We start from the raw sequence: 21,674 nt of genomic DNA on the forward strand, positions 1-21,674 counted from the left end.
AGAACCTTCTTGATGTAATATTTTATCGTTGAAAAGCTTTATGAAACTATGTAGACTCAAAGCGAAGGAAATACTCACCTACGTCACACATAATGCTAAATAACAATGGCGTTATCATCCTCAACCAATCTATGTTTATTTGTAACAGGTTGCTGTTGACGTCAGCAACGCGTGGCGCGCATTCCAGGGAGGAAAGGAGGTGGCGCAATCGGGCCCGCGCTCTGCTCGAGTGTGTATTTTGGATATTTTAAGCCTGAGGTTCTGCAAAATGCCTCCGGTGTAAAGTGGCCAACAATTATGGGGAGCCGGGACCCCGCCTCAACCGGGTGGACAGACCGACTGCTATTGAGAGTTCGTCAGGGCGGTTAATGTGGGGACAAAGCACACTGTGGACCGACAATCTTTACATCCAAGATAGCCAGCAGCAGACAGCAAGAGGCTCGTCGTCAGCTCAGCTGCAGAGAAGGCGGCACTGTTTGTAGGATTAAAGCGAGAGCTTGGTGTGTACGGTTTAGTGGAGGTGGTCTTCCGAGTGTGAGGGAAATTTGAGTCAGATAGGTTAGCTATTGCTGTGATTTTTTATAATTGTAATATATATGCCTACCAAGGAACCCTATCTATGGAGATATTGTCGACACAGAGAGGATCCGGTCAGCCCGACCCAGTGACAGAGTGGGTTCAACCGGAATAAATCAATTGGGTAGGCTAATCTCTTCTTTTTTTGTCCGTCGGGCGGCGATGTCATCTTCCTGCCTCGACCTGCACACATCTAAGGCTGCGATTTCAGCACCACCCGAGCTGGACAGCGACTGCATGGAGCACCCCGTGGATCAGTGCAACAAAACCCCACAAGAAAAGGGAGGATTTCAGGGCCACTCGCTGCTACACACCGGCTCTGGAGGCCTCGGGATGGCGTTGGAAGAGGAATTAGCCATGCTTACTGGGGAGCAGGACGACGACGAGGAGGAAGAGTTGTCCGAATTGGAGAAGCCTGTAATTGGACAGAATACAGACTTGTTGTCGCTCTTCCGTCAAAAAGAAAAGGACTTGGTTTTAGCTGCTAAACTAGGCAAGGCTCTGCTAGAGCGTAACCAAGACCTGACTAAGCAATATGAGAAAATTAACAAAGATCTTAACGATAAACTAGAGGTAAGTAGCTTTACACTCACTGCCAAATACTGTATAATCGCGATTCAGTCCTTCCAGGTCTGTTTTTCAGTTCACAGTTGTTTGGCCATCCTTTTTGTCTCAGTAAATTCATGTGGAGTTAAGCAGTGTATGTAACCATATTCAACTGATTAGGACTGCCGTCCATTATTGTAGTGCTATTGAGCAGATGTCACATTGTAAACAGTTTTTTCAGACTGTCTAAAATTGACAGCTAATCTCCATACAGTGTAATAACAGTATGATGCCTCTCTCATAAAAACACTGCTCTAACAGCAGACTGAGGTCACTCAATTCTCACAATTACTTTTTATTTATATGCTTTAACTGTCATTACCTGACACTGACAAGTAGCATTGACACAGGTGGAGAGGAGGTGTTCACAACATCTTGGGGTGTCACTAAAGCCCTGAAACCCCATAGATGTCTGTTGCATTTGTTCACGCTGACAGCAGGGCTTTTGTTCATCACATCTGAAACCCCCCACTCCACTCAGCACATGGCCTGGAGTGGAACAACGACTAATCCCCTGTTAATGTCCCATGGAGATGGCCTACTGTAGGCTACATCTGCTCAGGGCCCTGATCTCTACCAACACAGCACTACGCTATTACCCAATGCACAGTATTCATCAAGCAATTTCAAAGCTTTTTAGGGGCAGATAACATTGTTCGTTATCCTTGTTTTACCACCCATGTTTTATTCCTGACACGCCTCTTTGTTCAGGACTGATCACCCAACATGCTCTGGGCTACATCATGTGTGTAACCAACCATGCCACCCATCCCAACCCCCCATACCCTGACCCCCTGGTTCTCTCATATTATAAGCCCACACTCATATCCCCACCCCCTGCCTCAGCTTTATAAAGCTATGGATTGAAAAGAGCAGAAGCTTTGTGCTATCCTTTCACAATCCAATGTCTATTACTACTACTACTAGTCTCAGGCCTAACCTGGTCCCTCCAGTCCAGTAGCATCTCTAAACCTGTCCCTTGTCTCCCCTCACCCACAGCATCATGAGCAGGAGAAGCACGAGCTGCGGCGGCGGTTGGAGAATAGGGAGGGGGAGTGGGGTGACCGCGTGGCGGAGCTGGAGATAGATGTGCAGCAGCTGCAAGGAGAGCTGGAGCGCCATCAGGTCCAGCTGAGAGAGGCAGACCGCGACAAGTCCACGGCTATGAGGGAGCTGTCAGAAGAGAACCACCGCCTGCTGGAGCAACTTAACCGGGTAAGTGGAGATAACTGTCTGTGGACCTTTTTGTCTGTCTGTAGACCTGTCATTCTGTCTGTCTGTGGACCACTGGGCGTCAACATTGGATGTCTGCAGTGTTCATGTCTAGAGAGGGTACAACTATGTTCTCATATAGAATGCATACATGCACATACATGGCCTGCTTCAATCCCTTTCCCCATGTCTCTATCTCTCTCTCTCTCTCTCTCTCTCTCTCTCTTTCTCTGTCTCTCTCTTTCTCTCTCATACAGATCAATATATGCTAAGTCATCGAAAGTGGAACATTCACCTCTTAAATGCTGAATCATGTAGAATGATTTAGGCGCAATAATACTTATGCAACCCTCCTATCCATATTGATCAGTAACTACAAGCTGTTAAAACAGATTTGATGTTTTAGGTAACAAAATGTTTTGATAACCTACATGATTGATGGGATAAGAACTGAAAAATAATGAGAAAGAATGATAGGATGACAGGGAGAGTAGAGGAGGTAAATGTTCAATCAGAGGACATCCACTTTGTAAAGGGTTATGGACATGTGTCAGGAGAAGCTTTCATTGATTCAACTCCATGAACAGGCTGGATGATGGAGGTGAGCAACAGTGCCATAGGCAATACTGTTGATTAGACTCCCCTAAGAAGCTGGATTGACTACAGCCTGAATTCAAATCACTCAATCCTAACTAGAGTGGGAGGCATTGCCCTGACAATCTGACTAGCAGAGTGGTCAATTCCTTTTAGGCATAAATCCCAAAGGGAAACTAATGGAAACACCGGCCAGGAAGGTAGTAGACAGCTCTTCTACCAACTTGAGTCGAGGTGCAGCAAAAAATCACATGAATATCTGAAAAAACTATTTTTCCTAACGGACATTCATTCCAGGACAGAAACACCCCATGTTTCCATTCATTCCATATCCTCTACATCAACAGACTGTTAGAAATGATTTTACTGCTGCTCATTTTACCAATAGCATACCAGGCTGAGGCTGATAGGCACGGCGTCACATAGCTGTTTCTAAAAGAGGCTATTTCCAGTGACGCGAGGGCCAGGGATATGCTTTTGTGCGAGTTGAAGGGACATATTGATACCTTTAATCTGGGTATGTTATGGCTGTTACATGGAGAAAGCTGTGTGTTGACTTCAGTCAGAGGGCCAGTCTAACTTCAATAGCCGGAGGAGCTTCAGATGTGGAGATATGCGGGTGTTGCCTGCTGATGTGCTCTGGTGACACCAGTGACAGTGTTGTAGGTGTGGGTGACAATGCCTTTGGTGCGGTGCTGTCTGTCCTGGGAATAGATGTGAGCTGCAGTCAGGCAGATGCTGCTTCCTTCCACAGCCCAGCAGGGAGAGAGCTAGCTAGCGGTCAATGGCTGTTTTTAGCCCTCCTGACCAGGGCTGCTGCTGGCTGTGTGCTGTTACAGATACAGAGACAGCAGCAGCACCGCTGGGTTATACAGACCTGCTTCGCCCCTCATTTCCATCTCTGATCAGATTAAAGTGAAATATATGTCAACCACCATCAGTCTCTGACCAATGAGGGGGCCCTGAACTGGTCTGTTGCTATGGATCCTGCTAAGTACGTAATTAAGTTGCAGTTGATTTAAAAGCAGCCTTGGTTAATATGAAATCGGTGTAGATGGGGGGGGGGGGGGGGGGGGGATTTACGAGTGCTTATAGAGAGTATTGATCAGGCTTACGTGATTCACTGCTGACGGATGCCAGGGAGACCTCCTGTGTAATAAAATGAATGAAGTCAGCCATGGTAATCTCTCTGTTACTAAGCAATGGCCTGCTTACACCACAGCTCTGAGTACACATCCTCCTAGGGAACCCACACCAGACTCTGGCAAACCTCCCAGTAGTAGAGCCACCAGAGAAGCACTAAATCATCTGCACTCACTCTGTCTTTCCCCATCATTCCCCCTTGTACTGCCTTATTAGGATTACAGTCTGTCTGTCTGTCTGTCTGTCTGTCTGTCTGTCTGTCTGTCTGTCTGTCTGTCTGTCTGTCTGTCTGTCTGTCTGTCTGTCTGTCTGTCTGTCTGTCTGTCTGTCTGTCTGTCTGTCTGTCTGTGTCTAGCGCGTAGTCCTATCCGAAGACATGGATTAGGAGATGTTTTGGCTTTGTAATGACATATTCTTTGTAGCAGCATTAGTAGAGACAAGGATGCTGATTGTTTTATCTATGGACAGACCATTTAGTCTGGCAAGGCTCACTACAAAACAAGCAATACATTCATTTCCAAGGTTCTTTAAGATCTATTCTATAAGATCTATTCTTTAAGATCTATTATTTTAGATCTATTCTATAAGATCTATTCTTTAAGATCTATTCTTTTAGATCTATTCTTTAAGATCTATTATTTTAGATCTATTCTATAAGATCTATTCTTTAAGATCTATTCTATAAGATCTATTCTTTAAGATCTATTATTTTAGATCTATTCTATAAGATCTATTCTTTAAGATCTATTCTTTTAGATCTATTCTTTAAGATCTATTATTTTAGATCTATTCTATAAGATCTATTCTTTAAGATCTATTCTTTTAGATCTATTCTTTAAGATCTATTATTTTAGATCTATTCTATAAGATCTATTCTTTAAGATCTATTATTTTAGATCTATTCTTTAAGATCTATTCTTTAAGATCTATTATTTTAGATCTATTCTTTTAAATCTATTCTTTAAGATCTATTCTTTAACATCTATTCTTTTGTATCTATTATTTAAGATATATTCTTTAAGATCTATTCCATAATGTAAGCTCCATTCTAACCGGGCCACTCTGGACACATTCACTGGGGACCAGACTCAGACACATGACATGAGTGCCACATGTGTCCACTGTCTTCCAGTCTAAAATAAGGCACCCCCCTGTGAAGGAGTGACAGAAATAAGTGGTAATCTGTTGCAGGCTGCAGTCATGACAGTGGAGTGCCTGGAGAATGGCTAGAATCCTATCGTGTCTGACAGCTCTTCCAATGGCCATTCTCAAAACAAAGCTTTGAAGATTACACTCACAATAACAATGCACTTTCATAATAACAGATTAGTGGGAGGAACCAATAGTCTGCTGGAACCAAGTATCTGATTGGATGCAGCAGGAATGACCTTGGTGTGGTGGGGCTGGCCACAGGAAGTGATGTAAGATGCGGCACTGAAGGGATTAGGTCATAATCCTCTGTAATAGCCTTTTTTTATGCATTCAATCAGCAGCCAGAACAACAATACTACTCCATACTGCACTCACAGCTAATTAAAAACTGTCACCCTGTCTGTGTGTGAGCCATTGACCCTCATGTTAAGGGACAGTGCAAACCTGCCACTAATACACTAGGACACGGGAGCCATTCTCTATGAGCTAGACTTAATTCAATGAGAGCCACACAAGTCACTGACATATTCAACAGCCACATACTGTAGAGACACAGACACTTACTATTCATACAGACTCAAAGAAGCACAGACGTAAAAACACACCTAAACCCAGTGGTGTCTGCTTGTCTGGTAGGCTTGGCTGGCCTGGGGTGTGAGGTTGGCCAATCCCCTGAGGCCTAATCTGATCAGAGTGAACCAGCGAGGAAGGAACATTTCTCTAATTGCATTACGGCACACATTTAGAAAGAACTGACTCCAGCACAAATGCCTACATCTTTTAGGTTATAACCCTGATCAAATCAAAACCCCAAATCTCTGGCTACGCCAAGATGATCAGACACCCACAGCTCCTCCAGTGACCTTATTGGAGCTGCTTGTTTTAAGGCCAGTGTGTAGATGGGAGTAATAATGTGCTGTGTGGTTACTAAGACCCCCTTAAGGCCTTTTGTTAGGTCTATGTGTATGTGTACACTGAAGCTCTGCATTACACTATGATAAACTCATAGACCTCAACTAACGGTAATGATACCTAGCACCGTATAAAACACCTAGGTGAACAACACAGACACTGGGCATCTTCCAGGCCATCAGTTGTGATGAGGAACAGAAGCATCAGGTCTAGAATGGATCCTAAGGCTGCAAAGGGACAGAGGACACCTGCTGCTGCTCCCTGCCTGCTGCTACTGCTGCTGCTGCTGCTGCTCCTGCTACTGCTGCTGCTCCTGCTCTCTGCCTACTGCTCCTGCTCCCTGCTCCTTGCCTGCTGCTACTGCTCTCTGCCTGCTGTTGCTGCTCATGCTCCCTGCCTGCTGATACTGCTCCCTGCCTGCTGCTGCTGCTCCTGCTCCCTGCCTGCTTCTCCTGCTCCCTGCCTGCTGCTCCTGCTCCCTGCCTGCTGCTACTGCTCCCTGCCTGCTGCTGCTGCTCCTGCTCTCTGCCTGCTGCTCATGCTCCCTGCCTGCTGCTCCTGCTCCCTGCCTGCTGCTACTGCTCCCTGCCTGCTGCTGCTGCTCCTGCTCTCTGCCTGCTGCTCATGCTCCCTGCCTGCTGCTCCTGCTCTCTGCCTGCTGTTGCTGCTCCTGCTCCCTGCCTGCTGCTACTGCTCCCTGCCTGCTGCTGCTGCTCCTGCTCCCTGCCTGCTGCCTGCTGCTCCTGCTCCCTGCTGCTGCTGCTCCTGCTCCCTGCCTGGCTGCTACTGCTCCCTGCCTGCTGCTGCTGCTCCTGCTCCCTGCCTGCTGCTGCTGCTCCTGCTGCTCCCTGCCTGCTGCTCCTGCTCCCTGCCTGCAGCCATCAATGGTGCTGACATTCAGAGCTTCATTGATAACATTAAACTGTGTTACTTTTATTTAACTAGGCAAGTCAGTTAAGAACAAATTCTTATTTACAATGACGGCCTACACCGGCCAAACCAGGACGACGCTGGGCCAATTGTACACTGCCCTATGGGACTCCCAATCACAGCCGGTTGTGATACAGCCTGGATTCAAATCAGGGTGTCTGTAGTGACGCCTCTAGCACTGAGATGCTAGTGCCTTAGACCACTGCGCCACTCTGGAAACTGGAAGACTGACTTATATATATTGTTTTAGTGCATGGCATGACTTGCATCATATAGATCCATAAACGAATACACTGTGTGCTATGACTAAGGAAAATGCCAGAAACATGGCCACCTAGTCACACAGCTCCATCAATCCTGTCTCCCTCTCTCTGGTTGCTATGACAACCCGGGTGTCATATGTGAGATTTCATGTGTTACCATGGGAATGTGCTCTCTGTGCTCACAGCCAACCCAATGTCAGGTTGTAACACAGATCCACCTGACATGTACACACATGGACTTGCAAGTAATCTTCAGCCATATGTGTATAATAGCTTGTGCTGTACAGTATGTTCTGCATCCTGAGGAGAGGGCAGAGAGAGAAAGAGGGAACAGATAAAGCCATTGGAAATCACTGATTTAATTACTGATATTAAAAATGAAGAGGATACAAGTGGTAAATCCCTTAAGGATCCGCCTACTCCCTCTCAATTTCACACCCATATGTGTAAGCAAGAACATTAGACTGGAAACCACAGAAACTCTGCTATGTTCTTGTATTAAAGACGCTATGGATTAGGACTGTATGTAGGAAAGATAATGTTCCTCTCCTATCAAAGACTACTGTAAATTAAAGGGTTTTGAGAATGTTGTGATTATCCCTTTGAAAGATCATGGCTTGGCACAAGGTCAATGTTCCCTCAAAGCTGTGCGTGTGCGCCACCGCCTCCAGGACTGCGGCGCAGAAGAAATACCATACCGCGCAGAGACGCAAGAGATTGAACTTCACCGAGTTCGCCCCATTAGTTTGCACTATATAGAACAACGTTTTTTCTGTGATCGAATAAACATTATATCAGCCCCCTTTCAATGCAACAAACCAAACCAAATCTAACTTTGCAAGACTGAGTTTGTGATTTTGTTGTATGCAGAACCAATGCCCAACGGAGTAGAATTATGTTGGTGGTATTTCAATCACCAGCGAGTGAATGCACTTTTCAGATCAGAGCGAGGAGCCGCGCGTGTGCACATTTGTTGATATTCTTCGCTAGTTAGCAAGTTATTAGCCCAGTTATAGATAAGTATAGGCCAGCAATGGGGAGATACTGCTTCCTACAAGAGCACAAAACGTGTAGTCTTTATTTCAAGCTGTCTTTGAAAAGCATGTCAGATAAAAAGCTTATGTCTTAATTAAATGTCCGGTGTTGAATTTTGAGACAAGCTTGAATATGCAAATAAGCCAATAGGCAGAGGGGTAACCGACATGATCTAATTCTCTGTATGGTAATAATAATTATTTGTATTTTGTAAAGTCGGTTCTTGCATCATAGAACACAATACAATGACATTTACAGTCACCTGTTTGGCCTATGGCCAAGTAAAAAATCATGAATTAATGTCAAACCCTTCATAATGTAAAAACGTTTTTAAAAGTCTCATGCAATGTAGGCCTGCATTGAACACCAGGCTACTGTAGGCTATATCATAGAAATCAAAAGCTATTTCCATCTGAAAATGTTATGGGATTTGCTCCATTGGTTTTGTTGGTAGACCTACATTATGCTCCAATAGCCACAATAGCCTATTGGCTACTGTCTAAAACTGTAAGGGTACAGCCTCAGTGTTCACTGTAAACGTGCGCAGGAAGTTGCACAAAATTCTCACAATGTTCAAGTTTCTGCTCACAAGACCAAACATTTGCTCAGTGCACCAGGAAATTAGAGGGAACATTGCACAAGGTACTGTACCTTTGTGTCCTGACTCTGGAGAAAGAATTAGCATTTATGCTTGTCTCTCAGCATATTGAGCCCTAGTTTTTGGCCTGGATTCTGTTGCAGTAGTCCAATTTCCCCCATGCACTGATAATGCTCGATCTGGGATCTGAGGACTTTATGCCCAGGTTAAGAGGAATATCAGTACATCTGGCAACACAGTGAAATATCCTGTTTTTCCTCTGATCTCAATCTGTCAGGCGCAGTGTGACACTTGAGTCAAATGTCACATTCCCACTGTGACTGGGCTCTGCATAGACCTCCACTGAGGAGACAGATACATCAGCCAGTTTAGCAGAGATGAAGACCTGTATGCATCTTCCTGGCCTGGTTAGGAGAATGTGAAGCACATTCAGAATGGCAGAGTAGAGCAGCTGTGTTTGAATGTCTAAGAATACATCAAACTAATTATGATTCTGCGTTTGGTATAGGCTATATCATTCCTCCCATGCATCACTGGGGACAACAAGGTGCCATTATGAAAAAGGGGTACATAGAAGTAGAATACTTGTAGGAGTGCCACAACAAACTTTTTCTTATTTTTGTAAGCATAGTGCACTGACCAAACAGTGTTATGACACAGCACAGATTTGAGTTTTCAGGTTGTTCTTCCCTTAGTCTCCCACACAGAATACATACAAATTACAACCCCTCTCTAAGTTACTTAAGGACACAAGTGCATTCAAGTGTGAATGGAACACACTCATTTTTCCTCACCTATAAAAGCTTTCCAAAAAGCAGGGTGTAGCGCAGATTTATGAGTATAAGCCTTGTATTATTACACAATATGCCATGCTAGTTCCACGAATCACCAACAGATGTTCAGTGGGGAAACCATAAATCTCAACTTAATCTCTAACTCACTTACAGCAGACTGTAGTAGAAAAGCCAACTCTGTTTTGTACTCAGACAGACAGACAGATGGAGAGCTCTGTCCAATTGCATTATACCTGTAGGTCTAAAACAAGGATAGAGCATTAGAGAGTGGCTGTGGCTTCCTGTTCTTACCTGTCCCATGCAGTCACTACTCACGAAGGCGTCACCAGTCCTCACGGTGGCCAACAATTCAACCGCTGACTGAAAGATCCTATAAACATCGGACTGCCACCTAGAGGCAAAAATACCAAACATCTGCCACGGATATAGAGTATCAGTAGCAAACAGATGTAGAGATATGATTCCACCTGGTTGTTATTTGTCAGAGCTGGTATACAGCTGACCTTTGATTGTTTGTTTGACCGGGGGGCGGCAGGTTAGCTGTTAAGAGTGCCAGTAACAGTTGCTGGTTTGAATCTCTGAGGCAACTAGGTGACAAATCTGCCAATGTGCCCATGAACAATGCACTTAATCCTAATTGCTCATGTAAATCGCTCTCGATAAATGACTCGTCTAAATGACTAAAATGTAAATTATTGTTGACAGGAATCAGCCTGTTGGATTAATGTTTTGTGGAATTTCTAATGAAGACAGAGATCTATTAGATATCAAAGTGTCATGATTATGGGGGAATACTGTAGTCAGAGGTGTACAGACAGTATATCACATCTCTATATTCTCAGTAAGTCAAGGCTTTATCTTTCTTGACATCGACCTGCTCAGTTAAATTTGCCTCCAGTGAATAAATCAATAATTGCTTTGTTATATGGCAATTATATTTATCCTCAGTGCAGAGGCTGGAGAGGAGTAAGTGAAGGGTATCAAGGATTCCACCATCTGTTGCCATGGCAGTGATGATGATCATTAGAGTCTGGGCTTCCTGAGTGCAGCCTCACTTATGCTAATGAGGTTCTGTTGGTCTGGCTTTGTGAACTGCACAAGACCGGTAGGCAGTGGGTTGCTGATCAGAACAGTCCAATGAGCTCGGCCAGGGAAGGGGGCAGTAGGGACCAAGGTCTAAATGGAACATTCCAGATGTTAAAGGTTGAGTTACTCAAACCTGTGCTTTTACAGGAACAGTTCTGCTGTGCAGCTGGATACCAGTTACAGGAACACTATGGTGACTCAGAGGTAACAGTGTGTCAAATCAAATACCACTCCAAGTATTACCGTGTTGGGTACTGACTCAGAACGTTTCTCAACATGGTACAATGTGAAGTATGTGAGTGGGGTGAGGATGTGTTGTTGTGAGAGTTCTGAACTGTTCTGAATTAGGACTTTACAACCCTACCGTTATGGACCTTGTATTACATGTGGAAGATGTTGATATTTGTCATCTAGTAATGCCTTTCTAAATTGCCCCTGAGGCAAGTTGTATTGAATTCCATGAATAACATGTTATACAATTATTTGTTGATGTATTTGTGCTCACGCTCTGTGTCTGGGGTGTGTTTGTGTGTCTCCAGGCTACAGATGTGGAGAGGCAGCTGTCCACTCAGGTCCACTCATTACGGGACGACTTCAGAGAGAAGAGCATCTCTACCAACCAGCATATGACACGACTAGAGAGCCTACAGGCTGAGGTGAGACTAGAGAGCCTACAGGCTGAGGTGAGACTAGAGAGCCTACAGATTGAGGTGAGACTAGAGAGCCTACAGGCTGAGGTGAGACTAGAGAGCCTACAGGTTGAGGTGAGACTAGAGAGCCTACAGGCTGAGGTGAGACTAGAGAGCCTACAGGCTGAGGTGAGACTAGAGAGCCTACAGGCTGAGGTGAGACTAGAGAGCCTACAGGTTGAGGTGAGACTAGAGAGCCTACAGGCTGAGGTGAGACTAGAGAGCCTACAGGCTGAGGTGAGACTAGAGAGCCTACAGGCTGAGGTGAGACTAGAGAGCCTACAGGCTGAGGTGAGACTAGAGAGCCTACAGGCTGAGGTGGGACGAGAGAGCCTACAGGCTGAGGTGAGACGAGAGAGCCTACAGGCTGAGGTCAGACTAGAGAGCCTACAGGCTGAGGTGAGACGAGAGAGCCTACAGGCTGAGGTCAGACTAGAGAGCCTACAGGCTGAGGTGAGACTAGAGAGCCTACAGGCTGAAGTCAGACTAGAGAGCCTACAGGCTGAGGTGAGACTAGATAGCCTACAGGCTGAGGTGAGATGAGAGAGCCTACAGGCTGAGGTCAGACTAGGGAGCCTACAGGCTGAGGTGAGATGAGAGAGCCTACAGGCTGAGGTCAGACTAGGGAGCCTACAGGCTGAGGTCAGACTAGGGAGCCTACAGGCTGAGGTCAGACTAGAGAGCTTACAGGCTGAGGTCAGACTAGAGAGCCTACAGGCTGAGGTGAGATTAGAGAGCCTACAGGCTGAGGTGAGACTAGAGAGCCTACAGGCTGAGGTCAGACTAGAGAGCTTACAGGCTGAGGTCAGACTAGAGAGCCTACAGGCTGAGGTGAGACTAGAGAGCCTACAGGCTGAAGTCAGACTAGAGAGCCTACAGGCTGAGGTGAGACTAGATAGCCTACAGGCTGAGGTGAGATGAGAGAGCCTACAGGCTGAGGTCAGACTAGGGAGCCTACAGGCTGAGGTGAGATGAGAGAGCCTACAGGCTGAGGTCAGACTAGAGAGCCTACAGGCTGAGGTGAGATTAGAGAGCCTACAGGCTGAGGTGAGACTAGAGAGCCTACAGGCTGAGGTCAGACTAGAGAGCTTACAGGCTGAGGTCAGACTAGAGAGCCTACAGGCTGAGGTCAGACTAGAGAGCCTACAAGCTGAGGTCAGACTAGAGAGCCTACAGGCTGAGGTCAGACTAGAGAGCCTACAGGCTGAGGTCAGACTAGAGAGCCTACAGGCTGAGGTGAGATGAGAGAGCCTACAGGCTGAGGTCAGACTAGGGAGCCTACAGGCTGAGGTCAGACTAGGGAGCCTACAGGCTGAGGTCAGACTAGAGAGCTTACAGGCTGAGGTCAGACTAGAGAGCCTACAGGCTGAGGTCAGACTAGAGAGCCTACAAGCTGAGGTCAGACTAGAGAGCCTACAGGCTGAGGTCAGACTAGAGAGCCTACAGGCTGAGGTCAGACTAGAGAGCCTACAGGCTGAGGTGAGACTAGAGAGCCTACAAGCTGAGGTGAGACTAGAGAGCCTACAGGCTGAGGTGAGACTAGAGAGCCTACAGGCTGAGGTGAGACTAGAGAGCCTACAGGCTGAGGTGAGACTAGAGAGCCTACAGGCTGAGGTGAGACTAGAGAGCCTACAGGCTGAGGTGAGACTAGAGAGCCTACAGGCTGAGGTGAGAATAGAGAGCCTACAGGCTGAGGTCAGACTAGAGAGCCTACAGGCTGAGGTCAGACTAGAGAGCCTACAGGCTGAGGTCAGACTAGAGAGCCTACAGGCTGAGGTCAGACTAGAGAGCCTACAGGCTGAGGTCAGACTAGAGAGCTTACAGGCTGAGGTCAGACTAGAGAGCCTACAGGCTGAGGTCAGACTAGAGAGCCTAATAAAGGTATAAAAAAATAAGTTAACATATATTGCCCAATCCGTTTTTTCTCCTTTTCTATCAATCATTAAATTTCTCCCTGTTCCCCTCCTCTAATACCGTGACTGACTCCTTCCTCTTGACTGGAGCAGCAAGGGCTAGAAGTGAGTGGTTATATTGGTTTGTCTGCATGCTGCATGTCGCATGTGTGTACATGTCCCACTGTACTGCTATGGAGCATGAGATACTGTATGTTTCTGTCTGTGAAACATTTATCAGGACAATACACAGTAATATCAGTAATGTGTAATGTCAGCCATCTAGCTTAGGCTCATAGAATGATAACATTACAGATATATTATACCTCTCAGCCTCCTCTTTAAAAGTAGGTCTTATTGGAGAGGAGTCACCCTCACTGCAGAGACTGCACTGTAATTGAGGGGGAAAAGCTACCGCTCTATATTTAGCTCAGATATACTGCAATGTCTGGGTGTTCCCAGGGTTGCAACGGGTTTTCTTCATTTAAAGTGACAAGGATGGATATGTTACAGTACTGCTAGACAGAGAAAATCACAGCAATGTCAACCAAAATATCTGAAGGGCACACGAAGAACATGAATCTACAGAGAAGTCCACATACTGCGCTGTAAAGTAGGTTACCAGATGTAGGCCAAAGCATGGATGGGGGATAATGAGAAAGAACAAGAACTGACGTTTGTTTAATGGATTAAGCTGCTCAGGCTGCCACCGAACATATTACAAACAACTCTCGTTGTATCACTAGAAATGTGCAGTGTTTGTGCAATGTTAGCCTTCAGTCCGAGGCCACTTTATAGACTGATGAAGGAATAAACTGTTATCGGGTCCATTTGGACTATCAGCTTTACCACGGAGACATTCCTGTAAATGAGGGTGGCAGAAACCTCCTACGCCTATGCTAGGCAACAAACATTTTTGGACCAGGGGGAGTACTTTAATCTTCTGGGACATTTTAAATCCTAAGAGTCAGTCAGGAGAGAAACAGATTTATAGAGGCTAACACTGAGTGCAGATAGCTACCAAAACAAAACAAAACAACATCTTCACTGTCCTAGGTTCCCATAGCACAATGTGTAACTTGGCTATTGTGGTTGTGTATCTTGTCAGATTAAGATGCTGTCGGAGCGTAAGAGAGAGCTGGAGCGTCGGGTTAACGCTGTGCTAGAGGAAAACGAGCTACTTCAGAACACTGTTGACGACCTGAGGGAAAGAACGCTAGTGCTGGAGAAACATCACCACGAGAAGGACTTACAGGTACGATCTCTTTCGCTCTTTGTACTGTGCCATAATATTCCTGTATTATGCGTGAACGTGTAAATGGGTTTATAGACATGTTCTGTAGGTGTGTGTGTCTGAGTGTGTTATGTTGATCTGTATGGTATCAGTGCTCTGTGTTGACCACTGTGTTGACCACTGTGTTGACCACTGTGTTGACTACTGTGTTGATCACTGTGTTATCTACTGTTTGTTGTCCACTGTATTGCTACGTGTGTCCAGTTACGACAGAGCCAGCTGGAGCTCCAGGAGGTCCGGGTGTCCCACAGACATCTGAGTGCCCGTTTTGAGGAGCTCACAGAGGAGAGAAGTCTACAAGGCCTCAGCCCACACCCTGCCAGCCTACTCTGTGAGATAGAACAGAGCATGGAGCAAGAGGAGCAGGAACAGGAGAGGGAGCAGGTACATGCATGCACAAGCACAGACACACACACACACCCTGCTTTGTGAGATAGTCCTAGATATGATATCAGTGATTCATAGTGTATTATAAACAGTATTTTCTAAGCTGCTCTCCCTCATTGTCTCTAGCTTCGTCTCCAGCTGTGGGAAGCCTACTGCCAGGTGCGCTCGCTCGTCTCCCACCTGCGGGGCAACGACATCACAGACTCAGCCCTGTCCACAGACTCCTCCATGGACGAGTCCTCAGAGGCATACTCAGCCAAGGACGTTCCCATGGGGAGCCTGCATGCCAGTCTACTGGAGCTACGCAGACTCACACAGAACCTGCTAGACGGAAACGAGTCCACGGTACTGACCGTCACACACAGATATACATTGTAGAATAGTAGTGAAGACATCAAAACTATGAAATAACACATTTTATATTTGAGATGTTTCAAAGTAGCCACCCTTTGCCTTGATGACAGCTTTGCACACTCTTGGCATTCACTCAACCAACTTCATGAGGTAGTCACCTGAAACGCATTTCAATTAACAGACGTGCCTTGTTAAAAGTTAATTTGTGGAATTTCTTTCCTTTTGAATGTGTTTGAGCCAGTCAGTTGTGTTGTGACAAGGTAGGGGTGGTATACAGAAGACGGCCCTATTTGGTAAAAGACCAAGTCCATATTATGGCAAGAACAGGTCAAATAAGCAAAGAGAAATGACCAAAAGTCCATCATTACTTTAAGACATGAAGGTCAGTCAATTCGGAAAAGTTTGTGCAGTCGCAAAAACCATCAAGCACTGATGAAACTGGCTCTCATTAGGACCGCCACAGGAAAGGAAGACCCAGAGTTATCTCTGCTGCAGAGGATAAGTTCATTAGAGTTACCAGCCTCAGAAATCTGCAATTAACTGCACCTCAGATTGCACCTCACAGAGTTCAAGTAACAGACACATCTCAACATCAACTGTTCAGAGGAGACTGCGTGAATCAGGCCTTCATGGTCGAATTGCTGCAAAGAAACCACTACCAATAAGAAGAAGAGACTTGCTTGGGCCAAGAAACACGAGCAATGGACATTAGACCGGTGGAAATCTGTCCTTAGGTCTGATGAGTCCAAATGTGAGATTATTAGTTCCAACCGCCAGGTCTTTGTGAGACGCAGAGTAAGTGAACGGATGATCTCTGCATGTGTGGTTCCCACCGTGAACCATGGAGGGGGTGTGATGGTGTGGGGGTGCTTTGCTGGTGATTTATTTAGAATTCAAGGCACACTTAACCAGGATGGCTACCACAGCATTCTCCAGCGATACACCAACCCAATCTGGTTTGCGCTTTGTGGGACTATCATTTTTTTCCCAACAGGAGGATGACCCAAAACACACCTCCAGGCTGTGTAAGGGCTATTTCACCAAGAAGGAGAGTGATTGAGTGCTGCATCAGATGACCTGATGACCTGGTTTGGGATGAGTTGGACTGCAGAGTGAAGGAAAAGCAGCCAACAAGTGCTCAGCATATGTGGGAACTCCTTCAAGACTGTTGGAAAAGCATTCCAGCATTCTCCAGTGTTTGTAAACATTGTAAATGTAAACAAACACTGTATAGCCTCATAACATGGTTAAAACAATGAGTAGGTGTGTCCAAACTTTTGACTGGTACTGTACATATGAAAATACTGACCAGATATACCATACAGATATTTAGTTCCTCCATATATCCAATAAAGAATGTGCGATATTCAGCACACACTCAAAACAACTCCAGATGAATTGAGTTGAGTTTGACCTGAATTCACAATATAATGAGTCTATGTGTGTTGTGGTTGTGTGTGAGCAGGGTTCTCGCCGTAGTGACGAGGAGGCTCTGGAAGACCAGGTTCGAAAGCTTGGGGAAGAGCTGAGAGGAGTGAGAGAGCTGTACCAAGCAGAGCAGAATAGAACACGGAACAGCCAAGAAGAGGTTCTACAACTCCATAATCAGGTACTACTGCACACAGAGCTTGATCATCACTGTTGTTCTCCAACAAGATCACTTCAACACAGCTTTGTTATTCAAGCTAGACACAGATGAAATTTCTTACTCACGAGGTTGACAATGTGTCTGATGAGTGTCTCCTATGTCATTCCTCCCCTGTCCTGAAGATGGCGATGCTCTCTGTGGAGATGTGCTCTGTACAGGAGGAGAGTGAGCGTATAAGGGCCATGTCAGAAGCACGAGACCCCAGTGAACAGCTCCAAAGTGCTATACGAGACCGAGATGACGCTATTTCCAAGTAAGACCATAAAACATAGCACATTTTTGGGGCACAACTACATTGTATGTTTATCCTGTATGTAATAGGCTAGCATATAACAACAATGAATGGTTTTACAGTCATCTCCCGAATAAGCAGGCCAATCATAAGCTCTCATTCAGCATAATGAGAGCATAGAAACTAGAGAGGTGTTGTCTGTCTCTAAGCTGTGTGTCTGTCTGCCTAACAGGAAGAAAGCGGTGGAGATGGAGCTGGCCAAGTGTAAGATAGATATCATGTCTCTGAACAGCCAGCTCCTGGATGCCATCCAGCAGAAGCTGAACCTATCACAGCAGCTGGAGGCCTGGCAGGTGGGTCAGAGGTCAGGGATCATGAGGGGGCACACTAGACCACTCATAGTATGAGTTATTTCATTTGAATTTTTGGATTATTTAAAACACAATTCAGCCACACATGTGGATACACTGTATTTAAAATAATGGAGGATAACACAATAAAGTTGAACAACTTATTTCCATTGTAGTCCGCTGACTTATTTCCATTTTAGTCCGCTGACTTATTTCCATTGTTGTCCGCTGACTTATTTCCATTGTTGTCCGCTAACTTATTTCCATGGTTGTCCGCTGACTTATTTCCATGGTTGTCCGCTGACTTATTTCCATGGTTGTCCGCTGACTTATTTCCATGGTTGTCCGCTGACTTATTTCCATTGTTGTCCGCTGACTTATTTCCATTGTAGTCCGCTGACTTATTTCCATTGTTGTCCGCTGACTTATTTCCATTGTTGTCCGCTAACTTATTTCCATGGTTGTCCGCTGATTTATTTCCATGGTTGTCCGCTGATTTATTTCCATTGTTGTCCGCTGACTTATTTCCATTGTTGTCCTCTGGTTGTTACTGAATGGACTGTCAAACTGAATGGACTGTCAAACTGAATAGACTGTCAAACTGATAGATAAAGTAACAGATACCATATGAATGTGTATCTGACAGCTCATATGTGTACGAATGACAAAACGTATGAATGATTACGTTCACACAGCAATTACCATTCTTAATGTGTACTGTGTTTATTCATTAAATACGAGTATACTAGTGGACTGAAATTTACAGTTGTAGGTTTAGGTGAAAATGTGTATATGGTGATCTTTTCCCCACCACATCCTGTCCTCTCCTCTAACTTTCCACTTTCCAAAGCGTGTGTATGTGTTAACATGTACGATACTGTACGTACCCTGAGTTGCCAAATTACACGAGTGTCTGAAGTACTAATTCACTCCTCAATGAGTTTCAATCTTGGGTTTTCATTGAACATACAGCAAACAATTTAGCAAGTTGGGCTAGTAGCTAGCTAACTAAATTGAGGACTCAGTATATGACTTTCCCTTCCCTCCCTCCCTCACCCGTAACTAGCAGCTCTTTCCTCTCTCTTTCCCTGGCTGCAGTTTGCCTCCTCAGGGCTCTTTACTGTGTGGCTCTTGTGGTTTCTGATCTAGTGGCCTTTCTCAGCTTCCGTACCACCCTTTCTCCCCTGTGGTACCCCCCCCTTCTGCATTAGAGGTGAGGTGTGCCATCTCACTCTGGTTCTGTCCTGTGCGACTCTTCCATGCCACGCTGAGCCATTCCATGCCATGGCCTGCTGACTCAACAGAAATGCGCTCACCCATTCTAAGCCATTTGATCACCCAAAAATACCCACTTCCAAAACCACCCACTTCCATGCCAATCTGTCATCCTCCTGCCTCCTGTTTCTCTTCTCTAAAACCCCCTGTTCTCTTTAACATCCCCTCACATTAATTTTACCTATCTATCACTACTGTGCTCACCCTCTCTCTCTCTGCCACTCATTCATTCTGTCTTTCTCTCTCTTAGGATGATATGCACAGTATGATTGATCAACAGCTTATGGAAAAGCACCAGGAGGAGTGGAGGGTGACCCCCTACACCCTCGCTGGGCCCTCTGGGGGTCGCGGGGGCCCCTCCGGCCAGTCCTCCAGACGAGCCAGTCGTCTCTCCGATGGAGACAAGAGGCTCTTTTCCTTCTTCAAAAAGAACTGAGTGCCTCTGGACTGGCCCAAGTGAACACGAGAGAAAAGAACAAGAAAAAGAGATGGAGAAAGAGTAAAGGTAAAGCCAAAGACAAAGGGTAGGCTAAAGAGGTTCAGAGGTCATTTGCACTTTATCTGTCCCATCACGCCCTTCCTTACAGACCCTTGAATGAGTAGCACTGTATGACACCCCCAGAGGCCTTGGCTACAGTCCCATAAACACCCATTGGGCTTACATGAACAGGGTTACATATATTACCTCCAAAGAGGTCAGTTCCCCAGTAGTGCCTCCCAGCATCTTTACCCCACTGCCAAAACTCCAGACTGGGACTGTATGCATACAGTAGGGCTGACTCCTGTGTGCTGTCACAGGCCAAGGAGTCTGGGGAGAGGGTGTTCAATATGGGACTCACCAAGGCCTTGGAGTGGAGGGATTGGGACGGTGGGGCAGGGATCTGGGTACGGGCGAGAAGGAGAAGGACCAGCCTCTGGGTGGGAAGCAGCATTGTTACAGCTAACCCAGACATGTTCTCAGGTTTATTCATGTGTTCAGGGATTTACAAAGAGGCCTTATTCCCAATCAATACAGTCTAATAGGTGGATTTCATTCAGTTGGTATGCACTTCACAATTATGATCATGCCAATGCATTGGTTAATATAGTTAAAGGTAGCTCTAACACAACACACCAAAATCACAGAACTTTTGCATTCACAAAAATAAGACAGAAGTGTAAATGTCCAGATCAAGCCACAGTAAATCATATCACTTGTCTTTATGTATATCGATCATAAGTTTACCTCAGATCATACTTAATACTGACTGAGCAACCACGGCATGACAAAGTGACACTTACATTTACCAAGCACTGAATGTATCGAAACCAGTCAAAGTGAGTATGGGTCTATCTCAGGTCCATGGACATTTCTACACAGGCCTCTTGTCAGTCTCTGACATCTAAATGAACCTCTAGGCAGCTGTCGTTAGTTGCAGCCTCTATCCAGGTGGACTTCTACAGTTAGAATGTCACGTTTAGCATACATTTGACATACAGAAAGTGATAAGAAAACTGTATTTTCAAACATTGTCTGTACAATGGCCATGTATCTTCCTCCTAGCTGACCAAATCCTCACAACTGTTTACATTAGTCTAGGTTGAGAAAGGGGAAGTCAAAACGGTCTCTCAATACGTCTGCAGTGCCTAACTTTGGCAAGTCAAAGGCATCTATATTGTGCTATAGTTAACTGTCAAATGACCATTCATTGTAACACAAAGTAACCTACTCAGTCAGCTACCACCAATCGAGTTCCACAGGAAAACCTATTGACAGGGCCTACAGAGTGCTTTAGTTATAGTATCACAGTAATATAGACAGTCTACTGCCATTCCCATTGCTTCAAAGCTTATGATAGTGGACACTTTATTTCCTAGCTTTTGGGCTTCCATTCAGGCCAGTCAAACAGAATCTGTGACTCCATATTTGTAGAGGGTGTGTAGATACATGTGATGCAGCTGAAGCCTCATGGCGCGAGACTGGCACGGTCCTCTGACCTCTGTGTGTGTATTGGACGTCATATCTCAAGCACCTGAGCAAACCTATGCAGATGTCTTCTCGCCATCTCAATTGGTTAGGTTGTTGATTAGGGTAAACCCAAAGAATGGTTATTTTTAAAGAGTTGAGAGTAGGTTGGGATGAAATCAATAGATTTATAAAGGCATACAATAAAATTGTACTCTTTCTTTTTAGAATGATACTTTGTCCCTATAGTTTTGTTTTGTGTTTTGAGTGTTTACATACAAATGGGGATCTCTGTGGAAAGGGAGAGGAGGGGTGAAGATTGGAGATTCTAAGTTCTTCATGTGACTGTTCAGTTCTGTCCAAGCAATAAGTCATTCTAACTTTCACGCAAATCACAGAATGTTGTCGAAGATAGAGTTATGCTCTTGTATCACGAGTTAGGATTCTGTGAGTCAGTCGACCAATGTTTGGATCAAGTGTTCACCAGCAAGCCTACAAAAACAACGTCATTACCAGTTTGCTTCTAACAGGGGTTCTGGGTAGTACTGACATTTTCTACAAAGTAGGATTTGCTTCCATAGCCTTCACTCCAGCCCACAGTTACACTCTTAGATAAAAGGGTTCCAAAATGGTTCTTCAGCTGTCCCCATAGGAGAACCCTTTTGGTTCCAGGTAAGACCCTTTTGGGTTCCATGTTGAACCATTTT

At 45.4% G+C, this 21,674-nt stretch overlaps 1 protein-coding gene across 1 annotated transcript; it reads left to right on the forward strand.

Annotated features, from left to right (window-relative positions):
- Positions 1–272: 272 nt before the first annotated feature.
- On the forward strand, positions 273–19,507 carry LOC139411979 (BICD family-like cargo adapter 1). The gene is made up of 10 exons (XM_071158747.1): positions 273–1,149; positions 2,182–2,397; positions 11,441–11,557; positions 14,591–14,737; positions 14,981–15,160; positions 15,290–15,508; positions 16,983–17,126; positions 17,288–17,418; positions 17,630–17,750; positions 19,273–19,507. Exons 1-10 carry the CDS (start codon positions 739–741, stop codon positions 19,456–19,458), a joined length of 1,872 nt encoding a protein of 623 aa, XP_071014848.1. The 5' UTR covers positions 273–738; the 3' UTR covers positions 19,459–19,507.
- Positions 19,508–21,674: the final 2,167 nt, after the last annotated feature.

Source organism: Oncorhynchus clarkii, chromosome 6 (assembly GCF_045791955.1).
Source record: "Oncorhynchus clarkii lewisi isolate Uvic-CL-2024 chromosome 6, UVic_Ocla_1.0, whole genome shotgun sequence".
NCBI classification, from domain to species: Eukaryota; Metazoa; Chordata; class Actinopteri; order Salmoniformes; family Salmonidae; genus Oncorhynchus; species Oncorhynchus clarkii.

Bases quoted from the DNA above. Each gene is read 5' to 3' on its own strand.
- LOC139411979 (XM_071158747.1), top strand. From the start codon at position 739: ATGTCATCTTCCTGCCTCGACCTGCACACATCTAAGGCTGCGATTTCA. The intron at 1,150-2,181 runs GTAAGTAGCTTT...CCTCACCCACAG, and splicing joins ATCTTAACGATAAACTAGAG to CATCATGAGCAGGAGAAGCA. The intron at 15,509-16,982 runs GTACTGACCGTC...GTGTGTGAGCAG, and splicing joins TAGACGGAAACGAGTCCACG to GGTTCTCGCCGTAGTGACGA.